The 22,348-nt window shown below is 41.4% G+C and overlaps 2 protein-coding genes across 5 annotated transcripts in view; one reads left to right on the forward strand and one right to left on the reverse strand.

Annotated features, from left to right (window-relative positions):
• Nucleotides 1–11,242, reverse strand: part of GPAM (glycerol-3-phosphate acyltransferase, mitochondrial) — a 36,691-nt gene extending 25,449 nt beyond the window's left edge. Inside the window, exons 1-6 of one of the 3 annotated variants that reach the window (XM_081912051.1) lie at nt 11,150–11,242; nt 8,311–8,441; nt 6,629–6,751; nt 6,336–6,409; nt 3,088–3,201; nt 498–647 (exon numbers count right to left, since the gene is read on the reverse strand). In XM_081912051.1, coding sequence (XP_081768177.1) covers nt 498–647; nt 3,088–3,201; nt 6,336–6,409; nt 6,629–6,751; nt 8,311–8,412 — 563 coding nt within the window. In that variant the 5' untranslated portion in view covers nt 8,413–8,441; nt 11,150–11,242. Of the gene's footprint in view, nt 1–497; nt 648–3,087; nt 3,202–6,335; nt 6,410–6,628; nt 6,752–8,310; nt 8,442–10,650; nt 10,961–11,149 lie in introns of those variants that run through there. The other 2 variants (XM_081912052.1, XM_081912050.1) reach the window with 2 other exon arrangements.
• TECTB (tectorin beta) overlaps nt 8,452–22,348 on the forward strand; it is a 35,178-nt gene continuing 21,281 nt past the window's right edge. For both annotated transcript variants that reach the window (XM_081912124.1, XM_081912125.1), the window contains exon 1: nt 8,452–8,851. The gene's annotated coding sequence lies outside the window, so the exon portion shown is untranslated. The remainder of the gene's footprint in view (nt 8,852–22,348) is intronic.

Below are 22,348 nucleotides of genomic sequence, written 5' to 3' on the forward strand. Positions count from 1 at the left end.
AGAATGAAACAATATAAGAGAAGCATACACACAGAAACATGCTGCCTTTAAAACCGACACTACTGTAGAAACACAGAACAGAACCAACTAAATCAGCAGTCATGAAAAAAGTGTAACAGTTGCAAAAATTCTATATGAAACAAACAGGTTGTTTCTTAAAAAAAAACCCAAAACAGACAACAGTTGTTGCAGCATTAGTAAATGTAGCAAGAAGTTTACATCCAGTTTGAAAATAGAGAGTAACTTCGTGATGATAACATGAAATTCATTTATGACAAAATGTTATTTTGTTTCATGGAAAAGTCTGTATTAGACTATTGACGCAAGACACACACACTATATATTCTTCAGGAACAAATACCAGGGCTTTGAGTTCAGCTTACACCACAGATAAGAGAAGCAGAAATCTGAGGCAGCTAGAAACAGTTATCTCCATGTGAACACAGGTTGTATTTCAGCACCTCCTGACACCAGCAACCATGATCTAGTTTCATTACCTGATCAAAGCAGGCGAGACATTTGCTACCATTTCCTGCAGAATTTTTCTAGCTTGCTTCTTGACCTTGTTGACGTTTCTGGGGTCTGGCTGACCAGAGCCACTCACAGCAGACATTTCTGAAGCTTCCTGTGCAATAGCATTCTGCACTCTAGGTGTTACAAATAAAGTAAGATGATTCTTAAAATAAGCTCGATATTTCACCTGTTTTTGAGATGCATAGACAGACAGACAGAACGTATAGCTACAGAATGTAGGGGAACTTGTAGTGCAATTATATTTAGTCATAAGTACTTTTTAAATTAAGGTTCCAGTACAGTGACACTTTCCAAGTAGAAAAGCACACACATATACACATACCTCAAATGCACAAGGCAAAATATCTCAGTGTAAAGCCAGTATAAAGCCTATAAAGATTTTATAAGTCTTCAACATCTGGGGGGCAGTAACTAGTCACTGAAAAACAGCCTTCCTCAACCTGATACCTGTAGATGTTGTTGAACTATAACTCCTATTATCCTTGGAAATTTTTTTTTGACATCTTTAGAATCAGAAAGGTTTCAGAAAGAGACAGAGCTAAACGTGGTTAAAAAAGTAAAATACCTAGGGGTAAACATAACAGCGAAGAATATGAGTTTATTTAAGGATAACTATGAAAAATGTTGGTCTGAAATTAAAAGGGATTTAGAAGTTTGGTCAAGATTGAAACTTTCCTTGTCAGGACGTATTGCTGCTATAAAGATGAATGTATTGCCAAAAATGCTGTTTTTGTTTCAGACTTTACAGATTGTGGATAAAATGGAGTGCTTTGGGAGGTGGCAGAGAGATATCTCTAAATTTGTCTGGCAGGGCAAAAAGCCCAGAATTAAGTTCAAGATATTAACTGATGCTAAAGAAAGAGGGGGCTTTGCCCTGCCAGACTTAAAGTTGTACTATGAATCAGCAGCTTTCTGCTGGTTGAAGGACTGGCTGCTTCTTGAAAACACTGATGTTTTAGATTTGGAAGGATTTAACAATGCTTTTGGATGGCATGCATATTTGTGGTATGACAAGGTTAAAATTCATAAGGCTTTCAAGAACCATATTGTCAGGAAAGCAGTGTTCAATGTCTGGATAAAATATAAAGACTTACTGGAAAATAAGACCCCAAGGTGGTTATCACCAATGGAAGCTAAGGCCCCGAAAAGACTCAATATGGAGGCCAAATAGCCGAAATATTGGGAAATAATAGAAAAAGATGGAGATAACTGGAGGTTGCAGAGTTTGGAGAAACTAAAAGATAAACTGCGAGATTGGTTACATTACGCTCAGATTAAAGAAGTTTTTAAGTTGGACAAAAAGATAGGATTCCAGGTGGAAAAATCAAAGTTAGAAACAGAACTGTTAGAACCCAGTTCTAAGATACTTTCAAGAATGTATAACTAGCTGCTAAAATGGAACACACAAGATGAAACGGTCAAATCAGCTATGATAAAATGGGCACAGGACATAGGGTATAATATTATGTTTGCTGACTGGGAAAGGTTATGGACCACCGGCCTGAGATTCACGGCATGTAATGCCTTGAAAGAAAATATTATGAAAATGATATATAGGTGGTACATGACCCCAGTCAAGCTTGTAAAGATATACCATTTGTCAGATAATAAATGTTGGAAATGTAAAGAAACTGAAGGAACATTCTTTCACCTCTGGTGGACCTGCCCTAGAGTCAAGGCTTTCTGGGAAATGATATATAATGAGCTGAAAAAGGTATTTAAGTATACCTTTCCTAAGAAACCAGAGGCCTTTCTTTTAGGCATTGTCGGCCAGAGGGTGTTAAAGAAAGACCGAACTTTTTTTATGTATGCAACAACAGCAGCAAGGATACTCATCGCTAAATACTGGAAAACCTAAGATTTGCCCACACTGGAAGAATGGCAGATGCAACTGATGGACTATATGGAACTGGCGGAAATGACTGGCAGAATCCGAGACCTGGGAGAAGAAGTTGTGGAGGAGGATTGGAAGAAATTTAAGGACTATTTACAAAAACACTGTAAATTGTATGAATGTTAAGAAAGATGTAAGATTAGCAACAATACGGCACCAATAAGTTAGTTAAAAGGAATATGAAGATAAATGTAATCAAAAGAAAAGATAAATTTTGGATAAATACTACGTTAAAATTAAGTTTTTAAAGTCGGGATCTAAATTATCTAAAATTAGGGATATAATATTGGAAAATTATATTATAAGAATTGAAACAAGGTAATAAATTGCTGGGTAAAGTTTGAGAATTTGGAATGCAGGAACGAGAGTTGTGAGGAAGTCCAATGAGGTGAATGAAATGTGGATATTGAAAAATTATATGTTATTTCGTATGTTTTCTTACTGTTTAAACAAAATTTTTAATAAATATTATTATAAAAAAAACAAAATTGTGGAAACAAGTATCTAAGATATCAGGCACTGGGCATAAATAGTAGCAAACTCGGCTTCATTGATTTAAAAATGGGATTTCTCAAAAAGGACAGTTCTTTTTCAAAGAAACCCAATACATTGTATTGACAATGGAACTTTACAAAAAAAATGGTATTTTAATTTCTTACCTGTTGCTTTTCAGCACATTTTCTGTCACATTATTTGCAAACATACCCTTATGAACATCCCGTTCTTGCACGAAAAGAACATAACAGAGTCGCCTCGCAAGCCAACCTCTGTGCCTACAACAATAGAAAGCAACTTAGCAAAACACAACAATGAGAAATATTGCATTCAATATTGTCAATCGTGTCCCTATCAGAACTAACTTTAATTGGTAAATTCATTAAATAAGTAGGGGGTCAATCAGAAAGGGTAAATCTTAAATTGGTGAGGCTAAGGGTTAAGGCAAACACTTTTTTTGTTTTAAGGCTAGTTTGGTCAAAGTGTGTAAGTATTACACAGTATGAAAAAGAAAATATTAAAGCAATCTTCCTTCCAAGCTTTTGTTTATTAAGCTGTTATCCACAGATACTTATCACTGTGCCCTTTAGTTATTGACCCCAAAGCCACACATTCTATTAACCAATCCAAGCAAACACAAATTCTCACATCATTGCACTTCAATAAAAAATCATGTACACATATAAATGACGGCAGCATATCCCACTAACTGCTTGAGGATAAGGAAATCTTACAGAATTGTGGGCAATGATGAAGAGGGAGGGACTGCAGTGGTTGTGGGGGTGGAATGTAGGGAAGCTGCACTGCATGACCGGAAGTGCCTTTCCATTCATCCATAGGTACCACTAGAGCCAATCTTCTATCCTTTAATTCAGGAATGGGGCACTTGTGGCCCCTGACATGTCGCTCCTTTCATTCCTGACCCTTGGCTGTGTTGAAAGTTGGAGCCCACTAACATTTGGAGAGTCTCATGTCTGCCACCCTTGCTTTAATGCATGGTTAAGGTTCCTTTAAGAATGAAATGAAGACACTGTCTTCGAATCTAAATGGCCTTCAAAGCCGTTACAATGTGAAAATCATATTGATGGCTGCCTAGTACCAGAAAATATTGGTAAGTAGATGCTTGCAAACCTTAAAACATGATGGAATTCTGAGGATCAAATCCATTGCATTTGCAACCAACAAATGTTTTACAGCCCATTAATGTATTGATTTTGAATGTACTATTTTTAAACGTACTATTTAACAGACTCTCTCTGTGAATAGAGTCCCAAATACATAAATCCTTTTTTGATATGACTGTCTACTAAAGAGAACAAAAGAAAAATCTAAGTTGTGCTAACACTGAATTTTGCTGCTGCTGCTTAATAAAAGTCTGGAACTTTCAAAGCTATTTTAAATTAGGTATTCAGCAATTTATTCATTCAAAAGTATGTCTATATTCTTACCATAAGATTTGATTAGAAAGAAACTCACAAGTAGCTTTACTATGTCCTTTGGGGGATCAAGTTCCAGTAATTTAGCTTGAAAGAAAAATGCTATAGGCCATCCTTTGCTAACCTGGTGCTTGCTAAAACTTATAATTCTTTCCTCACTTCTGTTACATGTTTTCTTGGTCAGAGAATGAGATAAACATCTTACTGATCAAAATCTATTCTTTCCAACACTTCAGGTTTTGTACCAAAAAAATGCAATTTTCGTGCAGCATTTTAGGTTTTTTTTTTTTATAATCACCATATATTCAGAGATGAAAGTATTTAAAATGTGTGGGTGAAAGTCAAAAGCCACATAATGAAGATTTACTATCCGGATTTACTAATATGCAATTTCATCAAGTCTGATGAAACCAGTATCTGTTACAAAAACTGTACCCAATATTGTTGCAGTACCGTGGTAGGAGTGGACTTCACAACTGGCTAGTAGAAAATTTGGCTGACAAAAAATCCAGTTACATTTTGGGGATCCTGCTTTTTAGTTGACAGCAACATCTATTTATGTTAGTAGTGCAAGCTCAACCTGTACATTTGTGATTCGGCAATGAGTACCGCATGTGAGCTCATAGTTTCTCATTACTGTAAGCCAGAGCTTTCCAAACTTTTCATGTTGGTGACACACTTTTTAGACATGCATCATTTTGTGACATGGTAATTCAGCTTTATTATCAAACCAGCGGTTAAACTAACTCCTTTCCAGCCCTGGGAAGCATGCGGGGAGCGACACACCTACACACTGCAGTCAACACACTAATGTGTCGTGACACACAGTTCAGAAAGCTCTGCTCTAAGTCACACTGAAGTATGTATTTATGAGCTGCAAGCCAAAACGTAGCCTATTCTGGAAGTTAATTCAGTGAAAGAACAACATTAACACATCTTCTTGCTTATCCACAAAAATAATACAATACATATTGGCTTGGCTCACATATCATGTTTAAGGTAAAGGTAAAGGTACCCCTGCCTGTACGGGCCAGTCTTGACAGACTCTGGGGTTGTGCGCCCATCTCACTCAAGAGGCCAGGGGCCAGCGCTGTCCGAATACACTTCCGGGTCACGTGGCCAGCGTGACATCGCTGCTCTGGCGAGCCAGAGCCGCACACGGAAACGCCGTTTACCTTCCCGCTGGTAAGCGGTCCCTATTTATCTATTTGCACCCGGAGGTGCTTTCGAACTGCTAGGTTGGCAGGCGCTGGGACCGAGCAGCGGGAGCGCACTCCGCCGCAGGGATTCGAACCGCCGACCTTTCAATCGGCAAGTCCTAGGCGCTGAGGCTTTAACCCACAGCGCCACCCGCGTCCCTATATCATGTTTAACTACTGTTTAAAACAACCTATGGTGTAATTTAGGTGTGAGGAACAGAATCCAAGTTGCATACCATATTCACTTTTGAGAGGTGGGCGGAACTGCCCACCCGTCAGTACCAGATGCTACATGACATCAGGCAACTCAACTTCAAATGCAGAATCGGAAGCACATTTTTTCATTTAAAAATCTGGATTGAAGCAGGGATTCCTACTGAAAGCAGGGCTTGCAGCCTGCCAGGAATTTAAATTTAGAGCCAACTAATAAGACCCACTTTCTGCAGGGATCAGCTCAACTTCAGTGCCAATTTAAAAGGCACAAAATGCAGTCTGTGCTTGCCAAGAAACAACTGAAATTATGATTGCAATATGTCAGGTAAGCAGCACGTGAGCATGGCTGGGGAAGCAGAGAGAACAGCCTCACCGGCCATTTCAGGCCCCTTGATGGGTGTGATTTGGCTCATGAGTAGGAGGTTCGCCATCCTGGGCTTAATATGAATGAACAGTGATATGAACCAACGTAGTTTGTTTTATGCCATGGCTTAATGCCACATGCAAACTGGGCAACTGTGTTGTGAACAGGAACATTAAGTATACGAAAAGAAGAAGACTTACCTTGTGTGTGTTTCATTAATATAGATGACATTTCGAAGGCCCAAAGAAGGGATACTAGCATTAAAGAGCTTGTCCTGAAAGTTAACAGAGAAACATGTCTTCCATTTCCAGTCATGGCTTCATAAGGACCGCAGAGTTTATATATTATGGTGCCTTTCTTTAAAACAAGGACACGGAACACAAACCAACTGTGACAAGGCAGAATCTGAATTGAAACAATTAGATGCCAGCTACTGTGAATGTTATTACATGGAAAGTGTGTTTCAATTAGTTACCAATATAATCTAATTTACCCGGCTTTGAGGAGTGCATACGTAGCAACAGCGCCCCACAAAGGGCCGATTCCGGCCAAGTAGGGTCTCTTTCCATTTCAGAGTGGCTGATCGGAAGACAGTAGGCCTAGAATTGCACTCTCCCTAGAAAACAGTAAAATACAGTAAGCGAAGATAGCACGTTAAAGTCCATACACTCTTTCCTATATATGAAACAGAGAACGCAGAACCCTTTAAAAGACACACTGACTTCAACACAGATTCCTGTGCAAACATAATCCTCTTGCTGAAACAGATCAGACTCTAAGTCTTGACCTAGCCAAAGTTTATTACCCAATTACATGACTAAAGGTTAATCTTTTAATAACAAGATGTGATTCAAGGCCAAAACTTCCATGCCTATAAAATCCCAAAATTCCAACCACTGTGCAAGATGTATAGATACACTTGTAAAATGCCAAATGTCCTAACATGTTACAACCCTACTGCACATTAAATAAGCTCCATTTGCACAGCATTGCATGGTGACAAAATGGAAAGTATAAGATTAAAAGTGAATTATAAAAATCGAAGACTGCTGTTAATTTTATGCTTAAATATTCCATTTACTATCAATTTATCTTCCTGATACTTGCTTGGGTGTTTTTCTTGTTAAGATCGCATGTAGGATTTGCAGGGGAGAAGTTACCAAATATGGTAAGTTTTTTTAAACATATAGTATGATGGGGAAATGCATAAAAACAAACAAGTGCTGCAATCCTATGTACACTTGCTTGGGAATCCCATGACAATCCCATGGGCTTATTTCTGAGTACACATGCCCAGGGCTGGCCTCTAAATACAGCAAGAATTACAAGTAATAGAGGGACACAAAAATGACTAGATGTTAATTGAAGAGGTTAGAGCAGACAAAAGTCAGAAAGCCAAATAAAAGGTAAACCTTAACCAGAAAAAAGTAATCATTCCACACCTTCATTAGTAGCATTTGACTAATATTCACCCAGACTTATTAAAATAAACAAAGTGAAGACCCTCTTAACCATCCTAGTAGTTTCTTAGCTTTTCTTACTATGATGGACAGTTTGCAACACTAAACAAACTTTTAGCTCATCTTTCTAGCCTTCTCTTTTATTGCTCTGACCATCTCTCCAAATCTCTGAGTTTCAGGTTCAAGCTTCTTCTCACCCATCAATATTAGATAACAGGTATTTTTCCTACCCTACAATTCTCATCATCTCCATTTCATGAGTATCTTTATGCTCCACCCAGACATATCTATTCACTACTCCTCATGCCTATCTCAAGTCCAGAGTGTGCATTTTCAGATTTTTTTAAAATCTGCATTAGATCGCCCAGAAATCCTCCATATCTATTACAGTACATTTTTTTTAGACCACAAAGTCATTAGTCATGGTGTAAACCCATCTCTTTATACATTATTTTAAACTCTTGATTTTTCCCCTGTTTCATATTTAACAGTTACAAATAGAGAATCTTTTATGTCTCAAGCAGAGATTATCACCACAGCAGAGATTATCACCAGCAGAAAAACTTACTACCCTTCCTCATAAATGTACTGAGGTGCATTCCTAATTTTCTGAAATAAGCAGACGTGTAAGCTGATTTTCTTAACAGTGGGAGAATAATTCTACACTTAAGCAACAAGGTGCTTATGAAGAAACAGAAAGCTGCATCTTACATACCCATTCTTCACTGGAGTGTTTACATCTAGTCACAGTGCATTCTGCCAAGGAAGAAGAATAGGAAACATCTATTGCTCCAAGTGACAAAGCAGCGTCATCCATGACACAGAACTTATATTCAGTATCATGAGCTAGAAAAGAAAAGAGTCAGTGTTAAAGAAAACAACTATGTGGCATGCCTGAGAAATCTTTCTTATAAGTGACATCGTATGTTCCTCTTTCCAAAGACCACTTGCTTCTTCTCTTTGTTCCCTGAAGCTACAATCCCATGTACACACTCTGATATTCACTTCCAAGTAAACATGTTCACCATAAGGCTTTGTGGTCAAAATATAAACTTGTTCCCTTTCAGTAGCCCCATCTCATTTTGGAAGTCACATTTGGTCTTCACATCTGCTCCACTCACATATGAAGAATGGAGTGCAAATTACTACAAGGGAAGTGAACATGAGTGAGAAGAACTGAAAACCCACACCCTTCTCTAACCTGCATCCCCACTGCCATATCCCACACTTTGGAACCCCCTGCCTATTGGCATCAGGTGAGCGCCTTCACTTTTTGCCACTTGCAAAAAACATTTTTCTTTAGGCAAGTCTATCCAGATATGTGGGACACGGGTGGCGCTGTGGTCTAAACCACAGAGCCTAGGACTTGCCGATCAGAAGGTCGGCCGTTTGAATCCCCGCGGCGGGGGTGAGCTCCCGTTGTTTGGTTCCAGCTCCTGCCAACCTAGCAGTTCAAAAGCACGTCAAAGTCCAGTAGATAAATAGGTACCGCTCTGGAAGGAAGGTAAACGGCATTTCTGTGTGCTGCTCTGGTTATGCCAAAAGTGCCTTAGTCATGCTGGCCACATGACCCGGAAAAACTGTCTGCAGACAAACGCCATATCCCTCAGCCTGTAAAGTGAGATGAGCACTGCAACCCCAGAGTCATCTGTGACTGGACTTAACTGTCAGGGGTCCTTTAATTTTTATCCAGACATGTACAAACTGTCATGTGTTGTTAATATGATTTCAGCTTAATGCTGATTATAAATATTTTTAATGTTTTAAAAACCTGTTTTTAACAAGGGGGTTACTTATCATTTTGTTGTTTCATTCTTTTTTCAAACTGCTTTGATGTTTCATTACAAACAAGTGGTATATAAATGTTGATATAAAACTAAATAACAATTGCCATAGAAACTAGGATACGAAGAGGAAATCTCAAGACTTCAGTACTCAAGAAACATGCCATTTTAGTATGCCAACACTAACGCTGCATTTATATTCTTAAACATTCACAATGCAATATATTATTCTGCAAAAAGCAAACTAGTGAACATGTTGATTCCCGTGATCCAAGGGTGTATAATTTCAAACTGTTTATTTTCAATTTCTTTCCTAATGATCCCTAGCATCGAACTTGCCTTTTTCATAGCTACCGCACCCTGTTAATTAGTATGGAAAAAGGTATGCTGGAACTCACCAACAGCAATTATCATCAGCATTAGGAACATGATGCTCCATGGCCAATGAAAAAGAGATCTAAAGCCATTTCCAGGCTCACCTGGAACTAAGTCACACTGAACCCATTACGACTTATTCCCAAGTAAACAAGGATAGGGCACATTAATTTAGAAAGAGGAAATTCAGATGATCTCTAGAGAAACAAAAGGTTCCTCTTTCAGACCCTGCTCTTTCGGTAGCTTATAAATTATGGACAGTTAAAACCAGGTACTATAGCCTAATTTGAAGCAGCATCGTGTAAGCATACACAGCAGGGTCAAAAGCTCTGCTATAAATAAAGCACAACTGCGAGACGGTAGTATCAGGTGTTGAATATCTCTGAGTAGCAGGCGGCTACTGCCAAGGGATTTCACTCAAGCTATGTAATCACCAGGGGAACGGCACCCATCTAAGCCAAGTTGGCAAGATGGTTGAAAGGACTTTCACACAGGGTTAGTTAAGTACACCAGTGACGGACAACTGCAGGGTCAAAAGAAAAGGGGAGAAGGAGAAGCAGCCCATATTAAAAAGGAAATTGGCTTTCCTTCCAGCATCTACTCTGAACTAAAGTCCAAATGCACTAAGCTGGTTCTCACAGCTGAAAGAATGCTTTTCATCCACTTTTTGTTTCCGTCCACTTTTATGTTTGGGACAAAAGGCACCAACATAAAAACGCAGAGATGCATTGGCGCAAATGGGCCTCAAGCTGCCAGGCTTTTGCAAGAACCACTCTCCCCACCACGTCACCCCACACACGTTGCTCGTAACAAAAGCAACATACCGGTACATATTTTTGCTAGAAGCCCATCACTCATAACTTTTGAACATCCTAAAGAGCTCAGCTATGACTTACAGAGGACACATTTTACAATGGCACTACCATGCTCACTTCTAGTACTCTTGCTTCCTTCCTCCCACAGCTCTTAGGCTGGCCAGAAAGAGGTCCATCTCCATATTCCAACCCCCTCCTCCTGGTGCTGAATCACTGGGTGCAGCTCATCTGCACATGGGTCCATGCATGCACGTTGTAGTTGTTGCTGCTGCTGCTTCTGACCCTTGCCTCCTGCCCCTTATTTCAAGGCACTGTCCCTTCCTTGGACGCAGGGCTCCTTTCCTTCCAAGTTCATAAGCAATGCAATTCGTTACGTTCCTTGCTGTGCTGTCACCGCAGAACAGAGAGTGGCAGGAGGCGATGCCCTTCTTCTGCCCCGAGCCACAAGCCGCCAAAACCGCGACCTCGCCCCCCACACCCCCGGCCAGCATCCCCGGCGGAGGCAGCAATGCGTTGGTCCAAGCCTCCCGCGCGCGCCTCCCCTCTTCCTTCTCCTCCCGCAGCGCCAGGCTCGCCTTACCAGCAGCGCCCCTTCAACACGTTGCCTTCAACCGGCTGCTTCCAGGCTCAGCGCCGTCCGCCGGGGCACCTTGGGCAGCCGCGCCGTCTGCGGGGGGGGACCCGTCCTTGCCAGCGGCGGCGGCACCCAGGGCTGCCTAATCGGGCCGCGGGCGCAGGCTCGCCGGCACTCGCTCTGGCGGACTGCCCGGCTGCACTGGCTGCCTCGCTAAAGCGGCCCCGGCAGAGGAGGGCGGGATGCTGACGCGATTTCCGGAGCGCCCGTTGCCATGGCGCCGGGGACACGCCGACCCGCCTCTCCCGGGCCGGGCTCGCGGGGAGGCGGCAGAGGCGCCTGGCTGATCGTGGAGGCTTGGGGGGGAATCGTGACCTGCTATTTTTAGAAGGAGGGGCGGGATCAGCAGCTGCTGGTGGTGAGGAGATCAAGCAGGAAAGAGAGGATCGCAGAGCTGGAAGGATCCCATGGTTAATCTAGTCCAGTGTTTCTCAACCTTCCGACCTTGTTTCCTTCCTGTGCCCCCCATGGATGTAGGCAGGGGGGCAGCTGCCCCCCAAATAAGTAAAAATCAATACAAAGCTGAGGTTCTGCCCTCCTAACAAAAAATACCTCCCAACAAAAATCCTGCCAGCTGGTGGGCATCCCTCTTACTCGCTTGTGATTCGTCAAGCAGGTAGCCTGCCCATCAGGATTTTTTTAATTTAAAAAATGTTATTTTCCCCTTCGCTTCTTACTTTCCTCTGTTATTTCCTCATGTTATCCCCCCCCCACACACACACACACGATTTTCACCTGGGGAAAATGCTGATCTAGTCCAACCCCCTGCAATAGAGGAATAACAATCCTCCCTCCCAACCCCTTCCGTGCAAGAAACATGGGGATGTGAAATGGGGGCAAGTCTCTCCCCCCCCTCCCAGCTTTCAAGTCTGCAACTTCCCCTGCAGGCTCACTCCTCTGAGCTCTGCATCACAGGTGGGGTGTAGCACAGAGTGCTTTGCACAAGAACCTAAGGAGAGCCTGCTGGGTCATGCCATGGCCCCATGCTAGACTGCATTCAGTCATCTACGCTCTCCCTCTAGGTGGTAGGGATTTGGGAGGAGGAAGAGGCAGAAGCAGTGACTAACCCTTCAAGAAGCAGCACGCCCTCCTTGCTTGCTTCCTCACTCTGGATAGGCCTGTTGGCCCCAATGCTTCCTGCAGAATCAGCCAGAGCTGGAGGAAAGGCAAGCAGGCAGAGAGAAAGAGAGTGAGCAATAGGAGCCAGGAACTACGCTCCGCCTCAGCACCAGATTTAGGGTGGTGTGAGTGGTTCCCCCACACAGGGTGCCAAGCCAAAGAGAGACAAAATTCAGATGATCCATAACTGAGAAGATCCATTTGAGGGTGCACAGGGTGCCATATTCTGAAAGGTTACCAAAGTCCTCTCCTGTCTTCCTCCACAGTCAGAGGCAGCAATGCTTCTGAATACCAATTTCTGGAAGCCACAAAAGGGGAGAGTGCTCTTGCCCTCAAGTCCTACTCACATAGACATCTGGCTGGCCACTGTGAGAATGGGATCCTGGACTAGGAGAGCAATTGGCCTGATCCAGCAACCTGTTCTTGTGGACAGCTATCACTTTGCTCAGTCCCTTGCTGCTGAGAGAAAGAAATGCTGAGCAATTGTGTGGAAACAGCGGCTGCTCCAATGGTCTACTGACCACAGTCTGGGTCACCAATACCTACCAGGCCCCCACTGCGCTTGCCAGCATTGTTTCAGCTACTAGCCGCCACCACTATAAATCCCATGCATTACAACCACTTCATGTGTCTTGGCAGTTTTGTGATCAAGTCTCCCAGCATCTCTTATTTCTTCTAAAAGGAGCTATAGAATGAAGTGTCAGCCTACTTTACTCAAGGCACACTTTTCTACATGTCTAGCATATCCATGCAGGAAAACAACATGCAGACCACGGCTAACCAATGTTGTTGGACAACAGCTCCCATTGTCGTCCCTGACCATAGGGCATGATGGGTGGGACTGATGGGAATTGTAGTCCAACAACTTCTGGAGGGCACCGTGTGGGGTATCCCCAAGATGGCTCATCATCTCATGAGACATCATATACATTTTTCCATGCTTTTTTCATAAATAAAAGCAATGGTATCCAGAGGGAAATGATCATATACAAGATAGCCTTTACTGTGAGTGTCAGAGGAATGTTACTGCGGAGGATGCAATATGTGTTTGTGGAGATAAGCGTTGTTTCTTATAACAAATTCTACTGAGGAGTTACCCAAGCACAAATTGCACATTGAGTTAGCTACATTATCTTTTTCTTCATTTTTTCACACTCTTATCAACAAAGTTGCTGAGCAAACAACATAAAACTGTATGTGCCCTTGGAAAAAATATCAGGAGCAAAGTGATCCTAAAAATAATATGTGTGCCTAAAAATCATAGGACCAGTACTTAAATATTTGAGTATTTAATATTTAAGTAAGCTTGCTCAGGATATCCCCCCCCCCCCGATCTGCCTTGTTTTAAGAAATCAGCTTACACATTAAAAGTTATTAAGATGCAATATGAAGATAATGATAATATTTACAATTACATTTTACTGGCAGAATAATTGTAGTTTAATGGCTGAGCAAATTTCAACTCAATATATTCAGCTGCCAAATGCCTATACTATTTCAATTATGCTTTTCATCAGTTTCTAAATGAAACTTTGCCCAATGGCACCTGTACTGGGTATCCCAGACCCGGGGGTGTGTGTTTAATTTTTATAGAACTGTATGCACAAACAACAAGTAAACCATGCTGTGGTTTCCTCTTTACATAAATGCTGGGTTAATGCTGCACCCAAATCATCCAGTAATACATGCTTAGGACAAATCCACTAATGTACAAAGGCAAGGACAGTCATCCATTTGAAGAGATGTCAAAGGATCGCATTCTATTAGAAGGTGGCCTAGATTTGATTGAAGTCAGATTTAAAGATAAAGGACCATAGGAAGGGCAAGCAGTGACCTTGAAGTTGCCACCAACAGTGAACACCTGGACAATAGCAAAGTACAGTACATAGATCACTGGGCCACAGTCTATGAAATTCTATTGACATTTACTTGCATATTTGTATCTCCGCATATAAATTTGCACACAAACATTTTGGGCAAATCCGCACCCTCTTTTATCCTCTTTGAAACAACAATATATTCTCCCTGTTTACCACTGCCTGCTCTTCTGTCCCCTATTTCAAATTAAATTGTAAGCTACTTGGAGCAAGGATCTCTCTTCTGCTCTGTAAAGCACATTGGTGGCACTATATAAGTGACAAATAATTAAAGGCGGGGACACGATAAGTTATCCTGCCATCATTAAGAATCATTAATGTAAGTTAAAAATGATGCTTTTATTTCCCTGATGTGCCTGTGTGTGCACATGTGAACACACCCACCAACTATATTTTAACTGGCAGTAGCTTTTCATTTGGAGGATTAGATTAGATAGCAGATTTTGATAACAATGCCAGTTAAGGATATAAAAATGTTCTTTTCTGTATAATATTCTACATTCAGCAATGTTCTAGTCTGTGAATTAATTTTTAATGATTTCCTCTCTGGGGCGATGGTGTTCTTGTTATTGTTTTCCTTTTTGGCAGCTTTATTCATGGGAGAATAAATTTCCTTTGAAGTGAATGGTTGCCAGCAATGGTATACTTACAAAAGATGAAATCCATTAAAAGCTTTGGACAAGAAATCCCTCCATGTATATAAAAAGGTCTCCATTTTGTATTCAGAGTGTGTGTGTGTGTGTGTGTGTGTGTGTGTGTAATGTTGCTATGGAGTTGAGGAAATGAGAATAGTTTTAGAATGTGCCTAAAGGCATTGGCTTCTAGGACTGCATGATTTCTTTAGAAAAGAAGAATCAGACAACATAGTCTTTTGATGCCACTTAAAGCTGTATTCCGTTTTTATTGAAGTGATTTAGATTTTTGACATTAGCCTTGGTAGAAGCTATCTTAAAGAGTGTCATTTCCCCCTTCACCTGTCTTTTAAATTGAATATGTTTTCAGTGTTCAGTTGGTATACATGTATTTTGAGTTTTGTAGAAAAATTGCAATCTTTTTTGTGGTCATGTGGTGGCCATGTGTTTGTGTTGTGACAGGCTATATATAAGAGCTAATGTAAGCATAAAATTGCAGCTGATTTGTCTCTTGCAAATAAATGATTGCAGCTAATATCTGCCACCTACTCTGTTTCTAGCAATTTCCACGTAACTACTGTACGTTTGTTTGTTTGTTTTGTTTAAAAATGAAAGTTAAAAGAAATTTTTAAGCTAAGGCACTGTTCAGAAACCAAAAACGCTACAGAGAAGGCAAGTGAAGGAAGGAGCCAAATCCACAAAGGATCTTTTGTTTCCTTTGACCAAGTTTGCCTTCCCAAGAATACAAACAATCTGGTCTATTTGGAGGTAGAAAGCTCCAATAGCAATATTATTGCATTTTGTATATATTATATTAGGGACATTTGCAGATTTAGAGAGCTAGTCTATTGCCTGTTAAGGCTTCATGACAGTAGTTGTTCAGCTGTCTGTTGTAACCCCTTAGATAAATTATTTCCTTTCTACTTGAAAACAAATAGAACATGTATGAAGCCAATATTCATTTTGTCATGGTTTAGAGGTGGAAGAAGTCCAAACATTATCTCAGCTCAATAATGATGGGAACAGAGAGCTCATTCAGGTTATGTTCTAAATGCTTTTATTTGTTTCTTATTTTGCATTAGCACAAAAGGGATTCAATATTACTGGGTTTTTGGATTTATCAGCTATTCAAACTTGCAATCACAGCATTGTCTGCCTGTTAATTCATTACTACTAAAGCACATTTACAAAGTCCAGGATTGCAGACTTCTCCATAGTTACTGCTTGGAGGTGGTTGCTTGGAATATAGCAGGATTGGCAGGAGATGGGGACTGCACCCCCCACCCCCATTTGAGCTTTTCCAATATGCTGGTCTTCCTTTTTTAAAAAAATGATGTTTTCTGACTGAAACACTTGGAAAAAAACAAATATTTTTCAAGACAAGCCCAGAAGGGATCCACGCATCGTTAACTCCAAGTCAAACTCAGAAGTATGCAAGGCATTTTGGATTTCCACATACCCAAACTCAACTTTGTTGACAGATGAAACTTCATGGCATAGCCTACATAGATAGTTGGAACTGTGAAGAGCTCATTCCAAGCAACAGGGAAGTAATCAAACACACCTTCTAATTACTTCCTGGTTCCAGTCAATGATACAAAGACTGCAATTTCCCAGCTCTGGGTTGTGACCAAGACACAGTCATGGATTTGGCATCAGAGTATACACAGCCCTAAAGAAACTGAAGCCTTATCTGAGACAAGACCTTTCTTTTAATTTTTTGAAAATATAGTTCTACACTACTTTTCCAGGTAAATTGGGCAAATGGTGGGTCTCATTATTAAAGGGTACCCCACCCCAATTGAAGAAGAAGAAGAGTTTGGATTTGATATCCCGTTTATCACTACCCTAAGGAGTCTCAAAGCAGCTAACAATCTCCTTTCCCTTCCTCCCCCACAACAAACACTCTGTGAGGTGAGTGGGACTGAGAGACCTCAAAGAAGTGTGACTAGCCCAAGGTCACCCAGCAGCTGCATGTAGAGGAGCGGGGAAGCGAACCCGGTTCACCAGATTACGAGCCACTGTTGTTAACCACTACACCACACTGGCTCTCACTATTGAATAGTGAATCATCAGAACCTCAGACCATTCAATGACAAAATCGTACAGTGATCCATGCCATCACACCCAAGTTGGAAACAAGTCCATCAAGAGGAGATAGAATGCCATGATAATGCTAAATCCAAACTGAGCCAGGACTTGAGGTTGTTATGGTTACTGTCAAACTCATGAAGCTTTCCATTCTAGATACTAGATGTTGGAAGGGTTTTGGATGGGCTAGATACTGTAAGGCCTTCTGCCTATCCCTGCCCAGCTGTAATCATGGGGACAACCCAGAAACAGCCACCCAAATGGGAGATGAGCAGAAGCAACCAGTGGCAGCATCCCCAGCAGTTATCAGGAACTCTCAAAACAGGGCACTTCAGGGAAGGGCTGGGCTGGGCTCGGATAGGATGTGATTGCAAAGACCCTGATTTGGGTCTCTTTGCTGTGCCAGCATGGCAGCTAGCTCAGTAAAGAGACATTATTCCCTGTCCGACCTTCTGTCCTGGCTGGCACAAATGGCAGCATTGGAGCTTCCCAGAGTAGCTGGGGCAACCCAGTCAGATGGGTGTGGTACAAGTAATAAATTAGTAGTAGTAGTGGCTACAAGTCCTGCCACTACCAGCCATTCATCTGGATTGGTACTGATCAGCAAACCCTGCAGTCTCTTGCATAGATGATATATGAAATGTGTTGATGCACTTCATGTATTTGTTGTTTAGTCGTTTAGTCGTGTCCGACTCTTCGTGACCCCATGGACCAGAGTACGCCAGGCACTTCTGTCCTCCACTGCCTCCCGCAGTTTGATCAAACTCATGCTGGTAGATTCAAGAACACCATCCAACTATCTCATCCTCTGTCGTCCCCTTGTCCTTGTGCCCTCCATCTTTCCCAACATCAGGTTCTTTTCCAAGGAGTCTTCTCTTCTCATGAGGTGGCCAAAGTGTTGGAGCCTCAGCTTTACGATCTGTCCTTCCAGTGAGCACTCAGGGCTGATTTCCTTCAGAATGGAGAGATTTGATCTTCTTGCAGTCCATTGGACTCTCAAGAGTCTCCTCCAGCACCATAATTCAAAAGCATCAATTCTTCGGCGATCAACCTTCTTTATGGTCCAGCTCTCACTTCCATACATCACTACTGGGAAAACCATAGCTTTTACTATACGGACCTTTGTTGGCAAGGTGATGTATCTACTTTTTAAGATGCTGTCTAGGTTTGTCATTGCTTTTCTCTTTTTAATTAAAAAAAGTTAAAATGGCAACACAGAGGCCACCATTCAGGGAATGGGGACCATTGCATCGAGGCAAGGGAACTAACCACCACCGCCAGTCTGCCATGCCATGCCACAGAATTGCCACTTGCGAAACTTCTGTTCGCTTAGGAAATCTGAGTGAGGGCATCTGCTGTTGGCTGCCTTTCCAACTTTGTCTTCCTGCACAGCGCTTCTCACAGCTGCCACCTTGCTGTAGAAAATGAGAGGCACACATAAATGAGGAAGCAGGCAAAAGCAACAGTAATGTTGGGAAATACTCAGGTTTGTAACCACAGCGGTACAGCGAGAGCTGGACCTTGCGGCTGATGCCCAGGACCCAACAATCCAGGGGCTGCCTAGATGACCATTTGGAGAACAACAGATAATTGTGGAGGGGGGAGGATATAGCATGGCAAACAGGCCCTGCATCAGCCCCTGTGCTGGCATGCACACCCCAGGGCATTTGTCATTACAGCATCCTTATGATCCTTTTTTCAAAAACACATTTTATACTTCTGGATTAGTCTGCCAGACATGTACATGGTTACATATGTTCATTTTATTATTTTTATTTTGAGAATATATTATCCTCTTCCCAGTGCTACTGTTCCAGAAAAAGAGTTGCCAGAACTCACCATAAACACCTCCCTTGTTCTCTTATAATGACAATGGTACCCACCTGAAAGGTGCCAGAACTGAGTTCTAGCAGAAAAACGCCCTGCATACACATATAATATATATTGCTATTCTTTGTAACCACCTGAACTAACTAAAATTGCTTTTTACACCCTTCCCTTGCCACTGCTACATCCATAATATAACCTTATACAGCCAATGTTTTCACAGACAATATTGAGTTGAGCTTTATTTTCTATATATTTTCGCTTTTCTGTCACACACAACATTGATGGTGCTTCTCTAAACCAGGCAATAGAATGCATGTGATTATCTCCATGACACTTGGAATGCTTCTGGCACTGATTTCATAGCACTCAATTAATTGCTTTTAATGCTTGTTCAGGCACAGATTTAAATGACACTGGAGGGAACAATCAAATTGATTAATCCTCTGAATCTGCTAAGCTTCTTGAATACATTACTACAGTCATTTCAATTTAGCAAAGGGAAAAAAGAAAATATCTTGGCATTGTTTGGATCTTAACAGCACAAGCAGCTCAAATGTAGATATCTAATTATTAGCTCCACCTATTCATTTTTCTATCCCTTCAAATTTACTAAATTGCATTACCCCATGCTGTTTGTTTCACATTCACCCTGTTAGACTGGGTCCCAATTCAACCTTAAATTCAGATTCTCATTTTAGATACTGTTAAATTATGACTCTGAGACTTTGTTTACAAGAATATGACTTGTGTTTCATTTCAAGTTACAGAAACAAACCCTAAAACATTTTATATCTTGTGTCATATAGGAATTCTAATGGAAAGCATAATTCTTTGTAGCAAATTCATAACAAAAAGAAGGCAGATATAACATCATTAAATGTTGTGATTCAATCTGAAATCTATGGTTTTCCCAATCATGACTATCATTAAATACGTTTGGTGTATGTGTAGGTCAATTTCCTTGAATTTCAAAAGGATAAATTTATTTTAAATGACCATGTCTGTTAGAAAAAAGCTAAAGGGTACAATTAGGTTGGTAACATCTCTTTTAAAGCGTGTTTGAAATAAGCAGTAATTTAGTAAATAAATCTAAAGTTCTGTCCGAGAATGAAGAACCCATGAAATAAAGACTCTGACTAGTGCATTCCATGTCTACCCAAAAGAAAGCTGTGTTGCTTTCAATGGTACTTGTTCCCAGGTAGGCATATATAGCAGAATCAGGATCCTCAGGCCTGGAGGTCAAGTACAGTCTGCCAAGCCTCTCCATCTACTCTTCCCAGGTCTTACCCCAACCTCGGCCGCACGTTGCTGCTACTAAGTGGCCCTGCTCCATTATCTCCTTGAGTGCTTTTACATTTCTGGATTGTATCATTGAACTGTAGTAATGCCTCTTGTTTACTTGGATGGATGGCGGCTGGAAATATATTTGTATGTGGAAACCTCTGGCTTTTGTGTGGCTGGAATGTAGCCTCCTGTACAAAGGTAAGAATCACACCTCTTGCTCCACCCATGTCTGCCTCTGGCTCTGCTCATCACAGAAGGTTTCCCAGCCTTGGTGTATAGGTTCACAGTCTAAGTGCTTCCTCTCTCAGAAACAACAACAACAACATGAAAATATACCCCTTTCGAAAGGTAAGAGCTACTAAAAAGGGAGGGAAAAATGCAAAGCAAACAAAACAAACCCTACTTTGTGCAATTTCATGAAAGAAGGTGACCATACAATGAGGAACTGTCCCATTCTAACTGTTATCAACAAGCTGAAAAACACAAACACACACACACACACACACACACACAACCTGGGGCAAGAGAAGGATCATGATTCTAGTGTGCCAATGAAAGTAGAGAGAAATATTCAGTAGAATTTTGTGACTTGGGAAAACTAGACACCTTTTTTCTCTCTCATCTGTAGCCATTCTTGGAACGAGTGTGAATATTGATGTTCATATTTCATAGAAAAACTAACAGAAGATGGAAGTTTGTGGAGGCAGAGGAAATGTCATTTCCAAAGCACTGAATAACTATGATATTTAAAATGACTGAGGGAAGCATTATAATGTCTGCTGGATTCTTCTTTATTCTGAATTCCACTTGATATTTGGAATTTCGGGAAGTTTCTTGAAGACTCCAAGCTGTATTTTCCACCCCTTAAGGGCCGCTCTATCACTCTAGCACAGTGTGGAAAAGTACAGGAGATACACCATAAAGATGGGAAGAGGGGAACCTAACCCCCCCCCCCATGACACTCTCTTCAATTGCTGCTGGTGGTGTTCTCAGTACAGTTTCACACAAACCCCATCATTCTTCTGCCAGTCCTCAAATTCATTTTATTTTATTTTAAAATCTGTAATTGGAGTTTTATATATTTTACTCTAGGTATAGGCTGCTCACTATTCTACAGATCTCAAAGCAAGAAAAGGGGGGGAAACCAAAATACACATCTATGTAGATTGTTACCTGGAACTAGAAATGTGATTGTTTTCTTTGATTTGCTAAAAACCAAGCCAAGTCTCCTCCCATCTTCTAGAGTTAGTTAAGTGAAAGAGAGGGCTGTTAGATTACATCAGTTCTGTACCTATGTCAACAGCTCAGCTTAGTCCAGGGGGGTTACAGGCTGGGATTCAATCCTGCCTGAAAGATTACTGTTGACCTCCAGGAAGAGTATGGAAAAAGGAAGCCACACGCTACAGACTTCTAATGAACTTAAGCTCTTTGTTCTTCTTACTGCTTCTCCCTCAGCGAGCTCCTGAGCTGCTGCTGCCTCCCAGTGTTGAGCAGAAGGACCTTATAAAGACAACTAGGCTGCCCTTGTGAAAGAGTAACTTCCTTGGGATTTGTGCCCATTTTGCTGGCACAACCTGCTTTTCCAGGAAAGGCTAATCAATCTTGGGTGTGGTTTGGATGCACTACGGCTGTCGGATGGGGAGGAGGAGGAGACCTGTTTTTCACATAGTACTGTGTCCTGTTCTGATTCCCTAATAAATCTGACCTCTAATCTATTCCTGAGTCCAAAGCATACCCAGCTACATTGGTTGTCGTACCTCCTAACATGTGCTGATCTTATAAGTTTCTAATAAAAGTTATATTGTAACAGGAGCAGCAAGGGGATCTGGGAAAGCTGAAAAATCTCTTTTAATTATGTTGAGATAATCCCGATTTGCCTATTTAGAGCCCATTCTCACAGAGGGGGGTAACATTTCTTTTCCTATTATGGATTAGGGTTAGTTTTGTTTTGTTTTTTTAAGGTTGTTCCAGTTCCCTTGACATACGCTTGATCATCCCATATATCAGAAACAACTTTTTCCCAGAATGGCACTCCCAGCATGGGCTACCCAGTATATTCAAAGACTTTCTGGGTATTAGCGGCCGCTAGACTGGTGACTTTGAGCGACCGCCGAGACCACAAAACACCAGTCTTGAAAGACCTACATTGGCTCCCAGTACGTTTCCGAGCAAAATTCAAAGTGTTGGTGCTGACCTTTAAAGACCTAAATGGCCTCGGCCCAGTATACCTGAAGGAGCGTTTCTACCCCCATTGTTCTGCCTGGACCCTAAGGTCCAGCGCCGAGGCCCTTCTGGCGGTTATCTCACTGCAA

The sequence above is a fragment of the Podarcis melisellensis genome (assembly GCF_964234715.1).
Source record: "Podarcis melisellensis genome assembly, chromosome: 5".
Taxonomy (NCBI): Eukaryota; Metazoa; Chordata; class Lepidosauria; order Squamata; family Lacertidae; genus Podarcis; species Podarcis melisellensis.